At 40.4% G+C, this 21,902-nt stretch overlaps 2 protein-coding genes across 7 annotated transcripts in view; one reads left to right on the forward strand and one right to left on the reverse strand.

The window, feature by feature from the left end:
• Positions 1-56: 56 nt before the first annotated feature.
• On the forward strand, positions 57-16,016 carry sidt2 (SID1 transmembrane family, member 2). 4 transcript variants are annotated; one of them, XM_041994711.1, is made up of 27 exons: positions 57-861; positions 955-1,076; positions 2,361-2,525; positions 2,649-2,694; positions 4,225-4,326; positions 4,633-4,716; positions 4,840-5,005; positions 5,457-5,550; positions 7,085-7,143; positions 7,384-7,410; positions 7,647-7,679; positions 8,179-8,217; positions 8,306-8,383; positions 8,867-8,982; positions 9,067-9,140; positions 12,351-12,417; positions 12,497-12,570; positions 12,659-12,782; positions 12,868-12,985; positions 13,463-13,599; positions 13,693-13,801; positions 14,107-14,183; positions 14,304-14,350; positions 14,440-14,545; positions 14,628-14,738; positions 14,837-14,950; positions 15,242-16,016. In XM_041994711.1, the coding sequence occupies exons 1-27, from the start codon at positions 613-615 to the stop codon at positions 15,302-15,304; spliced, it is 2,601 nt and encodes an 866-aa protein (XP_041850645.1). In that variant the 5' UTR covers positions 57-612; the 3' UTR covers positions 15,305-16,016. The 4 variants fall into 4 exon arrangements, with proteins under 4 accessions (XP_041850645.1, XP_041850647.1, XP_041850646.1 ...); XM_041994713.1 differs by lacking the exon at positions 7,647-7,679; XM_041994712.1 differs by lacking the exon at positions 7,384-7,410.
• The window catches only part of LOC121645923 (centrosomal protein of 164 kDa-like), a 25,157-nt gene continuing 10,316 nt past the window's right edge, over positions 7,062-21,902 (reverse strand). For 2 of the 3 annotated variants that reach the window (XM_041994710.1, XM_041994709.1), the window contains 8 exons: positions 21,353-21,526; positions 20,035-20,212; positions 19,830-19,937; positions 19,164-19,266; positions 18,587-18,937; positions 18,430-18,502; positions 18,201-18,320; positions 17,413-17,987 (listed from right to left, as the gene is read on the reverse strand). In XM_041994710.1, the coding sequence (XP_041850644.1) occupies positions 17,891-17,987; positions 18,201-18,320; positions 18,430-18,502; positions 18,587-18,937; positions 19,164-19,266; positions 19,830-19,937; positions 20,035-20,212; positions 21,353-21,526 (1,204 nt within the window). In that variant the 3' untranslated portion in view covers positions 17,413-17,890. Of the gene's footprint in view, positions 7,073-11,517; positions 11,523-17,412; positions 17,988-18,200; positions 18,321-18,429; positions 18,503-18,586; positions 18,938-19,163; positions 19,267-19,536; positions 19,938-20,034; positions 20,213-21,352; positions 21,527-21,902 lie in introns of those variants that run through there. The other variant, XR_006011536.1, reaches the window with a different exon arrangement.

The raw sequence follows: 21,902 nt of genomic DNA on the forward strand, positions 1-21,902 counted from the left end.
CCACGTGATGACGTCATGACGTCGCACGGCGTTTTGTTTACTGCATGAGCGTGGAGGGGGCGCTACTGGCACAGATTTTTCAGATTGTAAACATGTTTGGGACGAAGATACATTTGCACGGTGCAGTGTCGTTTTTCGTGTAAACCAAGACAAAACGCTAACGACGGACTGAATTAAATGTCCGCCACACTGGAACCAAACTGTGATACACAGCTGAGCTGATTTGAAGCGTCCCAAACTGCAATGCTAATGTTAACACAGCTAGCTAGCAGCCTGTCAGACTTCGGCATTCCGCATTTGAGTGTCATTATTGTGGCGTGGTATTAAAACTTGCGTTAATGGCTGCAGAGGTCCTCGCTTGGACTTTGTAAGGATTGCCGACTGGACAAAGGACAAACCTGTAGCAAATGTAAAGATTTGGCTGTCTTTTCAGCTCGTCAGTCACCTCACAGCTGTCATTGTTTGTTGGCGTGGAAGGGCTCTGGTAAGCTAGCCAGCCCGTCTTATGTGTGATTGCTACTTAATGGGGTGGAGCTTTTTATTAGTGTTGCCATATAGGCGAGAATAACGTTAGCTTTCAGTTCTTAGTCGAGTAAGACGGTGTCCGACAAAATGGTGCTGAGGACTTGCTGGAAATCTCGACATAAAAGTAGCTGTGAACCTGCTGCTCGTTGGATCCGACTGGCATTGGCAGCCTTGTTCTGGTTATGTGCGACCCAGTTAGCTAGCGGGAATGGGATGGTGGGAGAGACCAAATTCGTTGTCCATAAGGATGCAGAGTTTGATGTCACCTATAATGACACGGTTACAAGTGTAAACCAGACCGTTTATGCTTTCAATCACACCATCTCCTGGAATAAGGTAAGTTTGCTTAGTTTAATCAGAAAATGTGATAACCACTCAGTGATGTTAGGGTTTGTTTAATTGTTTTTTGTTATATTCTTTGACTTTTAGACAGAAGGAGTGCGTGTGACCGTGGATGTGATGCAGCAACATTTGGAGAGTCCTATTTTATTTGTAGTGCGGCAGAAGCAAGCAGTGATGTCTTTTCAAGTCCCTCTTATTCTAAGAGGCCTGTAAGTTTGCCCCACTTTAGGTACAGAAGAAATAATATGGAAGCGTGATATTATTTTTTGTAACATTTGTATTACTCAGCTTTATCCATCCAATTTTATTTTCCCACAAAACATACCTAATTAATTTTAATAAGAGCAAATGTCAATAACATAAAATATGCCTAATATATGCCCAGCTTGATTCTTATATTGGCCTTTTAGACTTTCTTGAACTGAACTGCAAATGTGCATGCTGGGCAGAAATATTTAACCTTACCTACCCTCTGAAGGAGGATAGCATTCCTCAAAAGAATAAACAAATACAACCTCAGGTGCGAGAGAACAGTGAAAATGCTACCTTTGCTTGTATCTTATTACACATAAGGCTGTGTTTTGGACAAATGAGCAGGCATTGCTTTTTTTTTTTTTTTTTTAGTGGTTTTAAGATCAGTTTCAGTATCTTGTTCGAAGTATTTTGTATCCTCTGTAATGTACCTTGGTGGTTAGAGGACACAGACCTTACATAACCAGAGTTAATCAGGTGTAATTTCATATCAGGCTTGGAGTTCAGCTGCTTTTTTTTCTTTTTATCCACAGGCTGTGAGCCTGTTGTTGATGTGATCTTTGTCTCTCACACTTTGAGGTAGACTGTATGTTTGTGCTACACCCAAGATAATTTCTCCACAGTCATGTTTTTACAGTCTCGTGGACAGGCATGTTTTAACAGATCACCAGTGAACCTTGGACTTTCAGTTCCTCCTTTGAGATTTACCACTGTAGATTTCTGAAACCGTTGAGACAGAAAATGAGCTGCCTTGAAATTGGCACATTCATGTTGCCTCATAAATGAATTCTCAGAATTTTGTCACAGGACTGAGGATGAACGATGTAGATCATGATGGTCTCAAACTCGTTTATGTGAATTTAGTTCATTCCTGTACTCTTAACTCAGAAGACAGAAACCCAAGCCTTTTTGCTTCTATTTATGTATTGATTCAGTTTTTATCCATGCTGTGAGACAGAATTCCTCAAAATGGTTCATTATGATTTATACATCCATGTATTCTCTTTGGCTGCTTATTCCAATGCAAGGTCGTGGGGGGTTGGGGCCTATTCCAGCAGCTACTATGCGAGAAGCAGGGCACACTCTGGACATGTCACTGGTTTTATATTATTTACTATTAATAAAGAAAGTTATACGTTTTCTTATGTTGAGCTCTTGATCACTTTCTCTGTTTGTTTTTTTTGTTGTTGTTTGTTTTGTTTTTTTTAATTCATTCTCTTGCCATGTGTGTTCCTCTGCAGCTACCAGAGAAAGTACCCTTACAAACACGTTGGTCGAACATTGTGCCAACCTCCTACCCGGGCCGCTTCCGAAACCCAGTACTTCTATGTTGACGTGTCCACCTTGTCCAGCCAGGTTACAAACTACCAGCTCAGAGTCAGCCGTGTGGAAAGTTTCACCCTACAGTGAGTGATGTGATAACACAAACACACTGTGCAAGAGCTGCCCAGATTCTGTTTAATGCACTTACAAGCAACAACCATTGACTTAAAAGTATGCTTGACATGCTGTCTTCAATTTGATTATAGGACAAACAAGATATTCAGCTTCACTGCGTCACCATCCCAACCTCAGGTAATCCAGCGTGATATTTTACCTTTGTGTTTTTGTAATAGGAAGGGCCACTTAGACACAGCACGTGAGTTAAGACAGGTGTTGCAGGGTGTGTAAGATAAGGAACATGAGAAAAGCATCAGTGTTGAACAGGATAGTGTGAATGGAGGGATATTCCAATTTTACACAATTGCTCAAAAAGTTGCAAGTTGTGTTTTTTGTGTGTGTGTGTGTGTCTCTCTCTCTTTTCCCAGCAAGTTCTGCTTTTCATGATCTGACAGTAAACTTCTGTTTTATCAGTAACCTTTGAATATCACCTTTCAGATACAGTGAATGTGACAAACAAATGGTTTGATAGGACTGGGCAATATATAGAGATTTTCAAATATATCGAGACTTTATCAGACACAGTATAGAAGGAGGGAGTGTCGTTTATATTGAGATAGCTTGTTTTGAGTTAACAGCATCTTTTCTTTTGTACTGTTTTAGTTTGTGTGCTTTTTATTTATTACATTGTCTAGCTTTTTTTCCCCATTATGGATTAGCAAGGTAAATCCATGAACGGAAAGAAAAAGAATCTGTGATTGTGTCTGAAGCTGCATGTTTGTGTTGTTAGCAAATATATCAAAAGCTACTTCTGTTCTAAGATGCTTTGAGATGAAGTTCATGTTGGTTCAAACCTGCGCCTACAGATATAATTTCCATTAATAATAAACCTTAAAACGTATGTCACAGTAACCAAATGTACACAGGCCTTGCAGCAGCTTGTGTAAACAGGAAGCAGAAGTTTAGTTGTTGAGGAGAAAAAAAGTAGATATGAAAAGGAAAACCACAGATTTCTTTTCTCTGACTTGAGCTTTGTTTTGAATATAAATCAGTGACAGTAAAAGGAAACTTAAGCCAATATCCACTAACTGTTATGGTTTGGATTGGTACAGTTTGGTACCCTATTTTGTGTTTCCATTTTAAAAAGGGCCCATACAACTGAACCAAACTGCGCCATTTATGGGCCCGCTTCAGTTGTAGGTCCTTTGGAAAATGGTATGGTTAGGGCGGAGCTGCTGGCGTCAATCACTACAATCCCATAATTATTGGACAGAAAAATGTCACTGCCCATTACAAAGGCAAGTATTAAAACAAACACTGGATGACCTTAACTTCCATTGTTGTCGTTTGTAGCGTCACGTTTGTTTTTGTCACACTAGTATGACACCACACTAGGCATTTGGTCTAAACCTCGCATAACGCATACCTGAATAAGCCGGACCGTTCTAACTAGTCCGAACCGTACCTACTTGAACTGTACTGCTCAGTGGAAACGGGGCTTAAGATTAGGAGCCAACTAGAACTGGGAGTGTTCTTTATTCCCAAACAGACCAATTGTAAAAGAAATTATAATCAAAATGGTAAATCATGTCAACAACCCTGTTGGTGTGGATCGACCAAGTCAGAAAATGACCAAGCACAAAGTTATTTTTAATTTCTAACACCTATAATGTTTCCCTGACTCCCCACCCCCCATTTTCTTTTTTCTCTTTTCCTTTCTCTCAGTACTTCAAGTATGTCTTTCCAGACGGGGTAGACACTGTGATTGTCAAAGTCAACTCAGACATGAACTTCCCCTGCTCTGTTATGTCAGTTCAGGACATCCAGGTACAGTTTGGGCCAAGTCTTGTATATTTACTTCCTTTTTTTCATCACAGCAGACTTCAGATGTCCTCAGGTGGCCCCTGCCCCTCACATCTATGGTCATAATGCAATAATGCTTTTGAGCCACAAGAGAGCATCATAGAGGCTGCTGCATCAGATTCCTTTGTGCTTATTTACTCTTTAAACTTTCTCATGTTTTTCACAATCATGTCCTTTACATGTAGCCCAGTTATTAATATTATTAGTATATATCAGCCTATCGTTATGAAATGTTTTTATTTAATTTTCCTCCCTATTTCTTCTTTTTAGTGCCCAGTCTATGACCTTGACAACAATGTGGCCTTCATTGGGATGTATCAGACTATGACTAAAAAAGGTGCCATCACCGTGCAGGTAGTTTTTCACTCGTAGATGTGTGCATCGTGCATTAAAGAGGAAAAACATTTTAAAAACCATCATGATAAAAGCATAACCTGCACTTTGGTGTATCGTCTTGTTTCTCTTCCATCGCTCCAGAGAAAGGATTTCCCGAGCAATAGTTTCTATGTGGTGGTAGTGGTAAAAACAGAGGACGAAGCATGTGGCGGTCCGCTGCGATTCTACCCCCTACGACCTGATGAGTTGATCGATGCTGGAAACCGCACCAAGGTCCTGGATGTGATGGTTTCTCCTGCCATCAACTGTAAGTTACATAGAAGTGATGAAAAGTGGTTAATGATTCTTCATGTCATTTTCATATTTATCTTACATTTTGTTGCACAGCATCATCAAGTTATTGATGTTTAGTAACAGATTAATCATTAAGGGTGGTGGAGTAGTCTGTTTTAATGTTGGTGTCTCTTGACGTAATGTACACTGATGATGGAAATTATTCAGATCCTTTCAAGTTTTCAAAGCTACAACAGGTTTTGGGTGCATTTAGTGAGGATTGGCTTCTGTTTCTGCACCAATGGAAACAAAAGGGTTTTCCATCTTTACAATGAGACACCGTTATCCTAAATAAACTAATGCTGGAGAAGTTCAGCTGCATTTAATAGCTGTAGCTGAGGTAGCTGAGCTGTTTTCGTCATGCCTTGTTGGTAAATTTGCCCTGGAGTGAGAATTTATTTGTTTTTGTTAATCTTTCTCCACAGCTGAGAAGTATGTGATGGGCATGCTGTTCTGTCTGGGCATCTTCCTCTCCTTCTACCTGCTCACCCTGCTGGTTGCCTGTTTGGATAACAGGCGGTAAGATTTTGAAAATTTACTCTGAACTTGAAATATTTGTTAATTTCCACTGCTTTAGTATTCATATATAGTAGAGATCAAGGTCAGGAAGCAGTTTATATCTTCCTTCATTTTAATTTCATGCGTTTCTATTTTTTTATATAATAATGTTAATAATTCTGATAAGAAATTTGAACTGCAATTTAAAGCTTGAGGAAACTTTGAGTTAATCATTTATGTGCCTGTTTACTTATTTATCAAACCCACTTAACTGGCGACACTCTTCACAAGTTCATAATTACAAGCTCACAAGTTGGTCCTCGTACTGAGGAAAAAGTAACGCAGAGCTTATAAAGAAGAAGGTTTTCGTTTGCAGCTACTTGGCAACATAAACGCTAACGTACATACCAGCCTCTCTGAGGAATCTGCAGCCCTTTCCCTGCAAACTTGTGCCAGTTGGCCGGCATTTTGTTTAGCAAGACGGTGAAAACTTCTCAACCTGAAACCTCGGAGCCCAATAAAAAAGCTCACATGTTAAATAAGTTGCATTTCTGAGCTGATAAACACTTTTTATTGGTTGAGAGGATGTTGTACATCACCACAGATTAAAGAAAAAGAAACTTGGATCATCAGAAATGTGCAATGATGATATTTTTAGAGTTAATAAGCTTCCTGGTTTCTTTCTTTACGTTGCTGAGTGATCTGCACTGTAGCAATGACATAAGGAGAGGCTTAATTTGCCTCAACTACCCTGTACTTTAGACCGCTGGTTCCCAGCCTATTTTCCCTGGGGACCCCCTTAATGCAAATACTAAAAAGCCATGGACCCTCTGCCCCACCCCATGCTGAAACCATGCTTGGTTTTCAAAAGTGGAGATTCTCACCATAAATACTGTATTCTGGCTGAGTCTTACTTTTTTTTCTTAAAATAGGAACAATGTGTTGACATTAATCACAATAGCTCTGAGTGTTCAAAGCCTTGCGGACCCCCTGTGCTCTTTGGGAGACCCCCATGTGGGGTCCCAGACCCCAGGTTGGAACCACTGCTTTAGATCACAGTGGAAATGCAAAATATTCTGTGCAGACATGTTTTAGCTCTGCTCCATGTAAACTGCAGTGCAGAGTTTATATTCAAGTGACTGAGATGACTTTCCCTCAAAAATGATCAGAATCAGAATGAGACATCATTGTTTGCATATACAAGAAATCCGTCTTGGAGTGGTGGTGCAGAAACAAGAAAACAGAACAAAAAGAACACAAAAACATAGAGAAATATCTTTAATTTTGATCTTCACCATATCTAATATCTGTGGCATGAAAAAATGTATGCATCTAGATAAGATTTTGCTTACAATTGAGAAAATTACCAGTAGTGGGTGCTCTTATAAAGCCAGAAAATGCATTCATGTACAGATCTGAAAATTTCTCAGTGTTCAAACTTGCGTGCTTGAAAGTATTAGTTGGATTTCTAATCAGTCTGCGCTGCATAGCAGGAACAACACTACCCAGAATACTAATTCACTTCATTTGCATCTTTTCCTTTCTGTTTCTGCAGAATGAAGAAGAGGAGAGAACTCTTTCAGGTTCCTGCTGACACATCGCCTGCAGAGACAGGTAACCCGGCAACCAGCTATGACAAACTGGCCCATCAGGGGCTCGGTGAAGAGTACTTGCATCACATCATATTCAAGACAGAAATGTGCCTCGAATAAATGAGCTGTAAAAACTCCACTTAACATGCAGGATAATAACTTCTACTTTGTTAATATTTGTTTGTGCATCTGAATATTTTTGTATTTACTGAATGTGTGTTTGGCTCTCTCTCTCTCCCCCTCACGCTGACATGTGGTTCAGCCTCTCTTCTTGGGAAGAACGGCGATGGTATAACGACACAGTTACTCCTCTTGTGCACTCGCTGCCCTTTCTCACATTCTTTTGCTTGTCTGCAGATGCTGTGTGCAGTAGCTTGCATACTTAAAGCTCCCCAGAACCCTCTAGAGTGAAAGTACCCAGACTCTGTAGAAGATGAATAGTACTGAGTTGCAGTGCTTGTGCATTAACATAAATGTAGTCATTTTTAAGACTTGATTCTTTTTGTTTTTTATGGCATCGAACAGATAAAGATGCAAACTCACCTGGGTGCTTTCTAGGTACAACAAATAGCAGTTTTATTGACTAAAATACAGCCTAAGAACATTTTCAGCAGCATTGGACAAACATTATGTGTCAGCAAATGAAAGGGGACAGTAGTTGAGATAAATGTGTTTGCTGCTGATGTTCTTCTTCAGCTCAGGCTGCCTCTTTGTGTGTCTGCTCACTGCAGTGATTGCTGGCCAGATTTGATTTTTAACCACATGACTCCCACAGTTTCACTGCAGCAGTCACTGCTTTGCACAGATAGCCCTCAACATCTTTCCATTCTCATGGATTTGTGCATAAATTGTCCTTTTAGCCATTAACAGCCTGAAAAAACATTTTCAAGCACCGATTCTCTGACCAGATCCGTGCATGTGTTTGTGCCTCCCTCATCTCTGTGTTAATGAACTAACAGTTGTGATGTAGTGTGCAAGTGTTTGTGTTTAAATGTGTGAAATCAGTTCATTTGTGCTTGTTTGGGCTCTTTAAATGTGTGTGTACCTTTCTCCCTAGGCAAGACTCCAACCTCACCGTATGAATATGGCTCCTTTGGTGAGTTTGGCACTGATTTTACTTCCATTAATGTTTTTGTTTGAGTGGAAGTTGAATAAACTTGGAAGTGTTTTTTTCACCACTGCAGCTGACAATGGCAGCACGCTGAGTTCAGAGGCCGTCACCGACAGCGCCACATCAACTGATAACAACTACGGTTACATGGGTATGAACATGCACCAACACTCTCTGATCCACCAGTTGCTCTTCATCATTAATCCCCAACCTGCCCTGCAGCTGGCCTCTCTGCGAACACCTCCAGGCCCTCACTGGTTCTTTGTGTCTTTGTTCATTAGGACATGAGCCTTTCAAACGTCGACCATTCCTCAATCACCTTCACGACATAGCCATCCGCATCGGTGACACTCTGCCGCACAGTTTCTCAAATCAGTCCCCAGATTTGCTCCAAACCAATCAGCACATTGTTAATCACACATGAATGAAATGGAGAAAAAAATTTTTTAAATGAAAAGCAAAGATCAGGGTACCAACAATCATTCTTTTGAGACTTTGTACAAATTTGCAAATGAGCTCTAAAGGTTGGGAAGCATTTGACCCCCTGTGCATCACCTCATAATCTTCATCTGTCCAAACGTGTATTTAATCAAAGTTTTTGTCTTCCTTTTTCTTTTCCCTGCCCCCCCATCAGAGCGATCATTGGACAGCGTTGGACGAAGCAGGCAGGAGTCTTTAAGCTCAGTGGAGGAGGATGACTACGACATATTAGATGACATCAACTCAGACAAAAACATCGTTCGAACCAAGGCACGCCTCATCTCTTGTAGTCACATCACTCATATTAAAATGGTTCAAATGTTAGCATGCTCATTTCCCCTTTCTTTACTACAGAAATACCTGTGTGTGTCTGACCTGGCACGAAAAGACAAGAGGGTCCTCAGCAAGAAATACCAAATCTACTTCTGGTAAGGATGCTGGTTAGACTCAGAAGTGATAAAAGACCAGACCAGAATGAAGTCTGCCACAGTCATTCGGTGACTAAGGAGGCCTTCATACTAGAGCTTGTTTACATGTGGTGAATTTACACTTCCTGAGCAATCGAGTCACAAGTGGACGTGTTTTCTAGTGGCAGTCAGTACCTCGTGGAGGTGATCAGAGACACATGCTGGCACTTTTTATATAGTTTTAACACAAACATGTTAGTCATTTTTAACTGTCAGATCACAGCAGGTTAAAGTTGACCACTCCTTATAAACCCAGTGATGTGCATGTGCACAGGCATGTGCCAGGCTTGTGGGAGCTCACCTCTGCGGTTTACACTCCACACCAGGGTATTCAATTTGGACCTACGAGGACCGCAATCCTGCAGGTTTCCAATGTTTCCCTGCTCAAATTAATGTGTCTTTGTGCAAAACTTCATGGATGTTGGCTCCATTTAAGAGTCAGGTGTGTGTTGGAGCAGGGAAACATTGAAAACCTGCAGGACTGTGGCCCTCCTGGGACCAAACTGAATAGGCCTGGTCTACACTGATAATTGCAGATGCAAGAACTACAATAACTATATCATCAAATTTTCTAATGATGCAGTTATTCTAAGTCTGCTGTGCTGTAATAAATGTCTGATAAATGAGTCTATAAATCCTGTCATCTTATTCTAAATGCCAAAAAACTACAAGAATTAAATTTGATCTAAGATTGTAAGAAACTGATGTTTAGTAATTGTGCAATAAACCAGATACAGACCTACAAGTACTTAGAAATAATCATGGATGACAAATTAAAAAGGTGTGAACATGTTGAGTTTGTCTGTAGTAAGCTAGCTAAAAAAAAAAACACTTTCTCAGGAGGTTGAGTATGTTTAGAGTTGCTGAAAAGGCCATGCTGTTATTCTATAAAGCAGTACTGGAAAGCATCGTTAGACATGGCATGGCATATTAGTGTTGCTCTTTAATGCTAAAAATCCTTGTATGACTTTTGAGTTGTGCTGTGGAGGCAAAGAGAAACTTTTTACACCCCTTTTTACCCGCTTGTTATCCAGGGTTCACCCATTGAATATCCTGGTACAGCTTCCTCTTCATCAAACACAAAACCAAACTCTCAGTCAGACCAGCAAAATTATTGGGTCACTTTCTGGACTGTACCACCGCTCTGTGATGAGGAAAGCCTCCCAGATCACAGCGGACCCATCACACCCATCTCCATTCCTTCCAGACGCTGCCATTAGGCAGACGCAGTGAAGTTCCCCTGCTCCATAAGAACATTTAGAAAAAAATCCTTAATTCCCTCTGCAGTAACCACTGCAGCCACCAGTGCATGTGACTTTATGTCATTTGAAACATTTTTTTTTTATCAAGATTAATTTTAGTTTATGAATGTTTGTGTTTTATTGTTGGTTGGATTTACTGAAAATGGATTGGTTCCTCTGACTGACCTGACAATCATTAAAGATTAGAGGGGGATAGATCCAATAATAGGATTGGAACAGTGGTAAAAACAGCTATGGACACAACTGTCAGCCATCTTTACAATCCATCTACAATGCAAAAGAAAGAAAAGGCGCAGAGAATACTTAACCACCCAACACACATCCTCCATCCAGAATATGAACTTTTACCATTAGGTAGACTGTTTACAGATAGTAAATGTAAAAGTAATAGTTTGAAGCTTCCATTTGTCCTTTCATCCATATCCTCAACAGCCACAGTCACACAACCCTAAGTTCAGGAAGTAGGTTCATATCTTACATAACTTATATCTTCCTTGTGTCTCCACAGGATTAGACTCTATTTTATTTGTAGTTTTACTTGTGTTTTAGGGTTTTTAAATCTTTAAGTTTTAGGTTTTTACTAAGTCTTTATTTAATTATTTGATTTATCAGCTAATTATTTAGGGTTGGGTAAATTGTATATTTGCACTGTAGCTACATTAATTGTTTTTATTGTCATGTGTTTGAAACAGTTTCCTAAATGAATGTTATAATTAATTTCCAGCACTTTCTAGCCCAAGACCTAATTTCTTTTGGGACTGTATAGGTGCTGCAGGTTCTTTGAATGGAAACTACTCCTCTTTGTGTTTTCTCCTGAACCTTTTCTCAAGCTTCGTCCTTTCCTGCAAACACTGGTGCACAATCAACATAAATGTGCAGACTTTCAGCTCTGCAGCATCACTAGTTTATCCTGATTTCACGCTCCTTTAACATCTCTCATGTTGCATCTTTATTAAACAAAAGCCTGCTGAAATGTTCTGCATGACTGAAGCTGATTTAAAACATTATGTTTAAATATAATTCAGGATTTTGGAGAAACATTAATCGATCTCTTGATGTCACAGTTGTCATGTGACGTGGCCTTCATATTTATAGAACTGGGAAAATAAGAAAAGGCACCCACTGGGAAAATGACTGCAATGATTAATGTGTTTCAGCTTACAAGTTATTGAACCTGTACTGATGCAGTAACTAGTTTCACATACCTTAAACATTGGTCTTGTAATGGAAAATTTACACAGAACCCTTATATTCTGTAGACTACACTTTGCATTGTTAAAGCTTGGCTTATGTTTTACTCAGGGAGGAGAATGACTGTTTACCCAGATAAGTATTTAGTGAGCTCCCCTTCCCCCTTTTCTTTTCTTCCTTGTACCAGGCCATGAGGGGTTTACTACAATGACCTTCGACCTCGATGTTATCAGCTCATGCTCTGGCTATATTAACCAAGCACACATGTATCTCTTCAGACTCACTTAGCAGATCTTTCTGACTATGTGACTCTCATTGCTGATCAGCTCTTAATTAAATACTTTGTTTGATTCTCACTTAGTGTGTGATCTTTGATAAATAAAATTCCACTACAGTCTGCAAACAAAACAAAACAGACATAACTGAAACTACTTGTAGTGGTGAACCATCATCCTTTTGGAAGCAGTGTGGTGGAAAGAAAATCTTGAATTGTGAGGAAGCAACATCCAATCAGCAGCAGTATGTAGATGCTTAGGCTGATTTTAAGAAAATACTGTATGTAAATTAATGCATTTAAAACTCCCCACTTGTGATCAGAACATAGAAACATTAAACTTTAAAACTTATTGACACTTTTTCTTCCCAGAAGTCTCTGAATGAAATAAGAAATTACTTAGAAATGCTTGATTATGATCAGATCTGTTTGTCCTTTCATCAGGAACATCGCCACAATCGCCGTGTTCTACGCGCTGCCAGTCATCCAGCTGGTCATCACCTATCAGACGGTAAGATGAGAGGAAGACCAGCAGTGAACTGATAAAGTCTGGTTCAGGTTGATAAGATGCATGACCCTCTGTTCTCCAGGTTGTCAATGTCACAGGAAATCAGGACATCTGTTACTACAACTTCCTGTGTGCTCACCCCCTCGGGGCTCTAAGGTGTGTTTAACATGAATTTAACGTTTTATTGTAGGTAACATACCTGTGTGAAAACATGTTTTGATGAATTCTTGCTTGCCCTTCACAGTGCATTCAACAACATCCTTAGTAACCTTGGTTACGTGATGCTGGGACTCCTCTTCCTCCTCATTGTCCTCCAGAGAGATATCGTCCATAACAGAGCCCTGGTTCGAAATGATCTCAGCGCGCTGGTGAGGAACAAACGCTCTAATCACAACGGTCTCCATGCTGCTGTTTTTATAAGTTGTTTTTATAAAAATTCTCTTCCTCTTGTAGGAATGTGGTATCCCAAAGCACTTTGGTCTGTTTTATGCCATGGGAACGGCTCTGATGATGGAGGGCTTGCTCAGTGCTTGTTACCATGTCTGTCCCAACTACACGAACTTCCAGTTCGGTAAGAGCACCCGCTCTAAGCATCTAATGTTTGTGTAACTCGTCACTTCACACAGAGCGAGAGATAATAGGAATTAAACCAAACCAGAAGCTGTGGAGACAGTATTTGCATCACTCTTTGGAGATATTGATCTGTGTAGGTCATGATTACTGGTTCAAAGTTAACTTGAACCATTAAGTGGAAAATCGGGGCAGCAGAGGGAAGTTAAAGAACTTTGAGGGGATTTTGTTGTTGTTCATTTAAGATTGAAAACATTACTTAATATGGTAAAATTTTAAAAATAGCTGCAAGTACACTACCGTTCAAAAGTTTGGGGTCACTTCCCTATTGAATCCCATGGCAAAGTGACCCCAAACTTTTGAACGGTAGTGTATGTAATAACTATTTAAATCTGTAAGTTGACGACAATCTGTTGTGATTTTTCTTTTTAATATTTGCTGAGAAAAGTAAAATGTGCTTGTGTTTTTTCCTTTGCAGACACCTCCTTCATGTACATGATTGCTGGTCTGTGCATGTTAAAGCTGTACCAGAAGAGACATCCAGACATCAATGCAAGTGCTTACACTGCCTACGCCTGCCTCGCTGCAGTCATTTTCTTTTCTGTGCTGGGAGTGGTACGTGCATACGCTCACACACATGCTAGTAAAAAAAAAAAAGTATAGAAATGTGCAGGTCTAGTAATGGTTGTAAACTTCTGTTTTTTACAGGTGTTTGGGAGAGGAAACATGGTGTTCTGGATCGTTTTCTCTGTGATCCACATATTGGCCACGCTACTCCTCAGCACACAGCTGTACTACATGGGCCGATGGAGGCTCAGTAAGATCACTAAACATTTTAAATTAGTTTAGGCTCATATGAATCTCAGTTTTAATTTCTTGTATAACAGTTTGTATGTTGTGGGTTTGATCTCCAATGCTTAGCAGCAGCTAGTCTGGGGTAATTTGATTAGCTACCATGTAGCTGTTTATGTAATAACTAAATTAAATCTATTTTTATCAGACTGATAAAGCATAACATCCCCATTGTCTTTACTGTGTATAGTATGGAAACTAGAGAGGAGTTAAATGGGTTCTTGGTGTTTTCATGTCACATCTCCTACCTGTCTGCATTTTGTGCATCAGATGCTGGCATCCTGCGAAGGATTGTGTACGTCATCTACACAGATTGCATCAGACAGTGCAGTGGACCCATGTACATTGTGAGTAAAATGATGATATTCAACAGATGTTATGTTATACAGCTACAGTACATGAAGTAACCACGTTAATAATTACTTATTCCTGTTATTAAGATGTTTTTCTTGCTTTTTTTCTCTTAGGATCGTATGGTTCTGCTTGTGATGGGCAACATAGTCAACTGGTCTTTGTAAGTAGACAGCGGTCTTTATCTTCATGTTTTATGGAAGGTAGAAGCAGTGAATTTATCTGTGTGTTTGGTCTGCACCTTTTCTTCAGGGCTGCTTATGGTCTCATAGAGAGACCTAATGACTTTGCCTCCTACCTGCTGGCCATCGCCATCTGCAACCTGCTGCTCTACTTTGCCTTCTACATCATTATGAAGGTGTGTGTTTTCCGGTGCATGTTCGGATCATTTAGGTTGAGAGAAGTGTGTATTTTAATGAGTTGTGTTCTTGGTGTTTTAGCTGCGGAGTGGTGAAAGAATCAAGTGTCTGCCGTTGGTGTGTATTCTCTTCACGGCGGTGGTGTGGGGCTTTGCACTGTATTTCTTCTTCCAGGGTCTCAGCACCTGGCAGGTCAGCGAAACACACACACGCAGATCAGGTTTTGATTCATGGGATGCATATTTAGTTTTGTATGGAATAAATATTTCATGTGTTTCCTCTACTGACAGAAAACTCCAGCAGAGTCTCGTGAGCACAACAGGGACTGTATCTTGCTGTCATTCTTTGATGACCATGACATTTGGCACTTCCTCTCCTCCATCGCTATGTTTGGATCATTCCTGGTATGATCTACACCAGGGGCATCCACAGCCGTCCTTGAGAGGAGCAGCCCTGCAGGTTTTTGATGTCTCCTGCTGCACCACACCTGAGTCAGATTGATGGGTCAACATGCTTGGGCAGAACATGACAAGAAGCTGTTGACGAAAGGCGTTTAATTTTAATCTGGTGTGTTGGATCAGGGAGACATTTAAAACCTGCAGAATTGCGGCCCTCGAGGACCGCAGCTGGATAGCCCTGATCTACACCATCTTTGTTTCCATTCAACATAACTCACCTCTTCTGTTCCCCGTTAGGTCCTTCTGACCATGGATGATGACCTTGACACTGTCCAGAGAGACAAGATCTTCGTCTTCTAGATTTGTCAGGTCTTCTGTGAGAAGCTCAGCTTGTCCTCTCTGCCTTAACACCGTTTGGTTTTTTTGTTTGCATTTCCTCCATGTTTCCAAAAAGCACAGCCAGCAGCCTGTTTCCTCAAGCTGTCAATCATTGTCTTTCATAGCCAGTCAGGGAACAGTGGCAGCTCCTCCCATCACCCGTTCGGACACTAACGTGCCAATCATGTGCTGGATCGACGTCGAGCGATGCTGAAATGTTTCCTCCTCATGCTGCCATCAACAATGTTACTTTTGTAATCAATGTTTACGCACTGCTGGTGACGAAAATAACAATGTACAAAGTAAAAATTGTCCAATTTAACTTATTTTATATTATCAACGTTCTATCTGATCATGAGGCATTAATGCATTTTGAAAAATACTGTTTGTATGCTGTGTGTGTTTGTACAGGTGTGTGTGTTTACAAACATTCATTGTGCAAAATGAAACCTGTGCAGTCTGTCCAGTGGCCTTCAATGTTCTAATCATGTTAGTCACATACTGTGCTCTGATTGGTCAGATCTTCAAGCTAGCCGTCCTCCTTGTTTGGAGAAAATCGATGATTGTATTTACTTCATGACTGCCCTCATGTGTGACTGCAGAGGTATTTTTTGCACTGTTCTGTATGAAGAAAAAGTATTTTATTGTTAAGCATTGCAATGAGCGGTTACTGAATAAAGGTTTCCTTTTCTGATTTTTTTTTTTTCCCCCCTTCTTCCACTTGTGAAACCAAAACCTTTGAACCCTCAGAGAGCAGCTCATACACTCCCCATCCCTAAAAAGTCACCACCTGAATTTAACTAAGCAAACAGATGAGCCACCCATTAGAAAATTACTGCATAGATCAGGAATCCACAATCCTGGTCCTCGAGAGCCAGTGTCCTGCAGGTTTTCAATGTTTCCCTTCTGCAACGCACCTGACTCATATCAGTGGGTAATTAACAGACCTATACAGAGCTTGACATCAAGCTCTGCACAAGCCAGGTATGTTGTTGCAGGGAAATGTCTAAAACCTGCAGAACACAAGTCCTGCAGGACCAGGATTGAGGTTCCCTGGCATAGATGATTTTGTTTCAGCTGGCACAAAGTTATTTAACCCCAACTGGTGCAGTGAGCATCATATTTTTTCTTAAACAACAGTATGGAAAGACATTTCCTGTGATCGTGGGAAATATGTCAATCTGTTTCAGAAGGTTTAAATTATTGACATCATGTAAAGGAAATATCTAAGGAGGTGCAGAAGCTACTACAATTGTGTTAAGAACTGTTCAATGCATGATTAAAAGCTGGAAGGATAGTGAAGAACCATCGTCTTCCAGGAAGAAATGCTGTGAGCGCTCAAGCGTTTGATTAAATGAAATCATAAAAAACAACAGTAGAACTCAGGGCTATGTTTAAAAGTGGAAGTAAAATCATTTCCACATGAACAATGAAGTGAACAAAGGGAGAAGGTCATGTGCTCTGATGAGTCCAGATTTACCCAGTTCCAGAGTGATGGGAGTATCAGGGTAAGAAGAGAGACAGGTGAAGTGATGCAGCCATCATGCCTAGTAGCTACTGTACAAGCCTGCTGGGGCAGTCTATGGTCTGGGGTTTCTGCAGGTGGTCAGGTCTAGGTTCAGCATCATTATGTGGTCAAAGAATGAGGTCAGCTGACTGCCTGATTATAGTGAATGACCAGGTTAGATAACCCATCATCCATAGAAGATCTTGTAGAAAAATGAATGCAACTGTGAACAGAAATAAATCTTGTGACGCTGCAGAAGCTTATTACTTATTTTGGTGTATTGCTTCCTTTTTTTTTTATTTTAGTGGTTTTATTTTCTCATTGTTTTTTATTCGTAATTACATCAGGTTTGATGTGTGAGTGGTTTTTATTGTTTTATGTTTTTGATAATGTGAGGACCTGTCTGTACACTGAGTTTCCCATTAGGAACAATAAAATTACTTGAACTTGAAACAATGCCACAGCAGATTAAAAGCTGAAGGCGGTCCAGTCAAATAATAGCGTGTGACTATTTTTTGGACAGGCCGTGTATAAGCAACAAGATTCCTCTGTGTAAATAAAATAACAAGACTGATACATGAGGTGTACACAAATATATAAAAAGTTGATTATTAAAATATTTCATAGAAAAATACATCATTACTTACACAAGTGTTTAAGCCAGCAGCTCACTATTAGTGCTATGTAAACATTAAGGGAGTGTGAAGAGAAGCCTCAAAAAAGTGGATTGGCTTCATCTTCCTTGACAAAATCACACAATTGCTTTACAAAATCAGTAAGACAGACAGAATGTTGACTCTGGAAAGCTGTAACTCAAATGTAATATTTTAGAAATGTGATTGTCCAACATGTTACACCCTTACAGACTCCCATTTGAGTTTAGCATGTAGCTGTAATCTACAAGCCAAAGTCCTCAGCTGAATGTGACACGTGGGCCCCTGAACAGTCATGTCCTCTGTAGTCATGTCTTCCTCCAATTACAGCAAAGGGGGGGCTGGACTATCCCTGAAAGTCCTCCGTGACGGTCAGAGTGCACCAACACGGAACTGTGCGTCCTGCCCTTAGTAGTGATAGACTCTGATCTGGTTGTTATCATCCAGTCCCAGCTGGACAAGGCTGCTCTTGGAAGAAGGAGCTTGATATCGAGTGAAAAGAGGTCTGAAAGCTGAGTTAAAGACAACGCTGGTCCAGTGAAGCGCATCAGAAAACAAATGGCATTATTATGAAGAGGTGATAAAATATCAGACATGTATGGAGGGAAAAATGGGGAAAAGATGAATAATTGTGTCTGATATTACAAAGAAAGCATACAAAAATGACTTAAAAGATAAAAAAGAGATGTATGCATTTGAGACTATAACAGAAGGATACATGCTGGTGTCTTTTTTGCGCAGCTCCAGCCATCTCTTGTTGCCGTCAATCAGCCCCTGCAGCCTCTGACCATCCATCTCCACTGATTTCTGTACAGACCGCAGGCTGCGGGCGTGCTCACTAACACAAATATAAACACTTTAAGATTGTTCCAGCTAGATTTAATCTTTAATCTGGTTTGTAATCTACAACACTGTTATGATTAAAGGTGTATTTAAGGTTGCAGTACCTGACAGGAGTGTATGATGGTAAAGCTGAGGAGGCTCTCGTGGCACTGGAAGCAACACCGTCACCAGTTACTCCTGCAGAGCACAACAGCTGCTCAGGACCAACTGCAAAGTCTAAATCAGTATCACTGTTGGTGCTTCGCTGATACGGTGACTTACCAGGAAATATCTGGCTCCATCGGCTGTTCATGAGGTCCTCTGAGGCTGTCAGCCCGCTGCTGATGGGGGTGCTGAAGAAAGGGGCAGAGCTGCTGTGAGGTGCCCAGTTCCAGGCAGGAGGTGGGACTAAGGAGATGGGAGCCATGCTGTGCATCTTGGGATAGACTGGCACAGAGGTGGGAGCAGGGGTGGAGTGAGGCTGGGACAGAGGCAGAGGATATGTGGAGTAAGGTGTGGTGCTCTGCCTCTGAGCCAATGAACCCAGCGCACTCAGGACGGTGTTGAGCTGGCCTGAGATCTGCTGCAGGGACTCTGCTAATACCTGGACTTTGGCCGGGACAGTGGGGTGATCTAATTAAAGAGAGAGGTGGAGAAGAGATAGAGGAGAGCATTAAAGGTTTTCCAACAGTACAGCACCCCTGGAAAACACAAATGAGTTTCATGGAGCCTCAGAAGGACAGACAATGATAAAAGAGAGAGAGAGATAAAAGTCTAAGCACGACCAGGATGATCATCATGTGTTCTGTGCTCAGTGGGTTTTTCCTCTTGCTCTGTAAAACACCAACATGTGGGTCACCTGTCTCGTCCGGTTGGTCCGCGGCACTGCTGAGGTCGGACTCGGTCACATCGAAGGTTACTTTCCTTCCTCCAGCCAGCTGAGACAAATTCTCAAATAAGGGCTGAATGAAGACAAACACAGAGATTTCGATCAGAATCACAACCATTAAAAAACCCCATTAGATGCAAAATGGTTCTGAAAGTTGCTTTAATTTGTGATAAGCTGCCAGTCCCCTAACCAAAACTTTCATCTGAGGCATGATCTACTAGAAAACTGATCATCAAATCCAAACTGTAGTGAGTGCAAACATAGATGTTCAAGTCGGGCTGTAATTAATTAATGAAAAAAGCTAATTATTTGTCATACAAATAAGTTCAATTAACTAATTAACTAGCCCTGACTCTAAAAGAAGAAAATTGATTTGGTTTATAACCAAAAGACACCCACAAGTGTAGCAGCAAAGTTTTGCATGTAATTTGATAAAGTTAATCTCAGCAGATCATCATCAAAATGAAGTCAGTGCAATATTTAAAGTTAGTTTTTTCATTAAACCACTGCAGAAGTGGGAGACGTAACAAGAAATACTGATTAAAAATGTGACAGCGTTGCTGCTTTCATTGGGTTTTATCTTTGTTTGTCACATTGTTTACGTGTCCCTGAATCCGTTCAATGTTTTCTGCAGACCTCTTCAGCCATTGAGCTCTCCAGCTGCTGAAGTTGCTCCTCCTTCCTCTGCAGCAGAGCATTTCCTCTCTGAACCGTGTGCTGCAGCTCCGCCACATCTCTGGCCTCCTGAAAGAAAACAGGGAGAGCGCCAAGCATTTAGTTCTTCTCTTAAAAACCAAACCAAACCTCACCAATTATCACCTCCGTTAAGATTCCCCTGCACCTGCTGGAGGTTTCTTATCATCTCCTCAGTCATTCCTCCAAGATCAGGGACCTGGGAGGAGCTGGTCTGGGCTGCCTGCAGAGCTGCCCGTCTCTCCATCAGCCGGCTGTTCTCTCTCTCCAGGAAGAGTTTGGTCTTGTGGATGGAGGCTCCGTGTGAGGAGACGTACCGCCGAAACCTGGAAAATCAGAGGTGTGGAGATAGAAACTTATATTAAACAATAGTTTATTTATTAAAACAAACACATCAATTCCAGAGAAACTTGTAAAAAAACATTGAAACAGAATGCAATCATTTGAAAATGATATTTAAAATTAAATTCTGAACCACGGTTTTTGTGGCATGTATTGGCGTATCATGAATGTAACAGCAGCACATCTCAAAAACGTTGGAACAGAAGCAACAAAAGGTGGGAAAAGTAAGTAGTACGGAAAAGAAACAGTCAGAGAAACATATTGCAACTCAGTAAGTTTTTAGCAATAAGACTGTGACATGATCGGGAATAAAAAGAGCACCTTAGAGAGGCCGAGTCTCAGAAGGAAAGTGGTTTAAATTGTGGATCAATTTTCAGGATAATGTTCCTCAATGTAAAATTGCAGAGAATTTGTGTAGTCGATTATCTGAGACCCAACCCCGGTCCTCAAGGCCCACTATCCTCCTGGTCTTAGATGTCTCCCTGCTGCAACACACCTGATCTAGAGTAAATAATATCATCAAAAGATATATAAATAAATATTTTTAGAGAGTAAAATGAATACTGGATACTCTTGACACCAGAACATCTTTTGGCCTTGAGTGACACTGCATTAAAAACAGAAATGACTGTCATTGAATCACTGCATGGGGTCAGAAACACCTCCAGAAACAATCTGCTGTGCCATGCAGGTTAAAACTTTATCATCCAATGAGAAATCATCTGCTCCTTTTTAAGTCACACCTCATTCAAAATCTACTGTAAAACTGGACAATTTTTCTATTGGCCAATATAGTTGGCTGGTTGTTTCTTTTACCTTTTAAAAAATTAATATCCCTAAGCTTTTATGAGTAGTGTATATATGTATATAAAATGCCTATTATTTATAAGTATACATATTTTTAAGATTATACACACTTTCTTAAAAATGATGAAGATAAAAATACCACCAAATGGCAGCATATGTACAGGTAACAGAATTTAGTATTGTTGCAGACAACCAAATATGTGATATCCTTATTTTGAAAGCTGTCAGGTCTATAAAAAAACTTATTGCTACACAAATTTTTTATACGATCTGAAATACTACACAGCCACAAAAACATGTCTGCTGCCTCTCCTTACTCGTCCATGCTGCTGTGGCTGTCGGGCACAGGGGAGCGAGGCGAGTCATCCAGGTCCTCTACACGCAGCGATGCGTCTATCCTGTCACTGGGGGGCGCTGTTGCTTTATCTGCCTTCTTTTTGATTTGCTCAGTTTTGGGGGAAACGCTCTCTCCTTCAGCCAGTTCCAGTTCACTGACAAAACAGAACCCCAGAAATCACTTTAAAATGCTAAAGAAAAATCTTATAAACTCCAAACTGACCATTTCTATAACATGTGACCACGTCACACATTTTAAATACTATTAATTCCTAAGCGCCTAAATTTCTAACATAAAATGCAATAAAAATGAGAAAAAAAGACTAATTAAATAAAATACAATTAAATATTAAATAGATTTAATAAAACATAAAAAAATGTGAAAATTAATGCACAAATATAGTAAATAAAAATAAACTAATTAGATCAAAAGAAATAAGTAAAAAAAATGTCAAGGGGTTAATAAAGATAACATATGACACAAGAAACAATGAGCTTCTCTTTCAGGTCAGCACAGTCCTGTGAAAGCAA

This window comes from Melanotaenia boesemani, chromosome 9 (assembly GCF_017639745.1).
Source record: "Melanotaenia boesemani isolate fMelBoe1 chromosome 9, fMelBoe1.pri, whole genome shotgun sequence".
In the NCBI taxonomy this organism is placed as follows: Eukaryota; Metazoa; Chordata; class Actinopteri; order Atheriniformes; family Melanotaeniidae; genus Melanotaenia; species Melanotaenia boesemani.

Coding starts and splice junctions, on each gene's coding strand:
- sidt2 (XM_041994711.1), top strand. CDS start 613: ATGGTGCTGAGGACTTGCTGGAAATCTCGACATAAAAGTAGCTGTGAA. Junction 4,717..4,839: donor AAGGTGCCATCACCGTGCAG/GTAGTTTTTCAC, acceptor CCATCGCTCCAG/AGAAAGGATTTCCCGAGCAA. Junction 5,006..5,456: donor GGTTTCTCCTGCCATCAACT/GTAAGTTACATA, acceptor CTTTCTCCACAG/CTGAGAAGTATGTGATGGGC.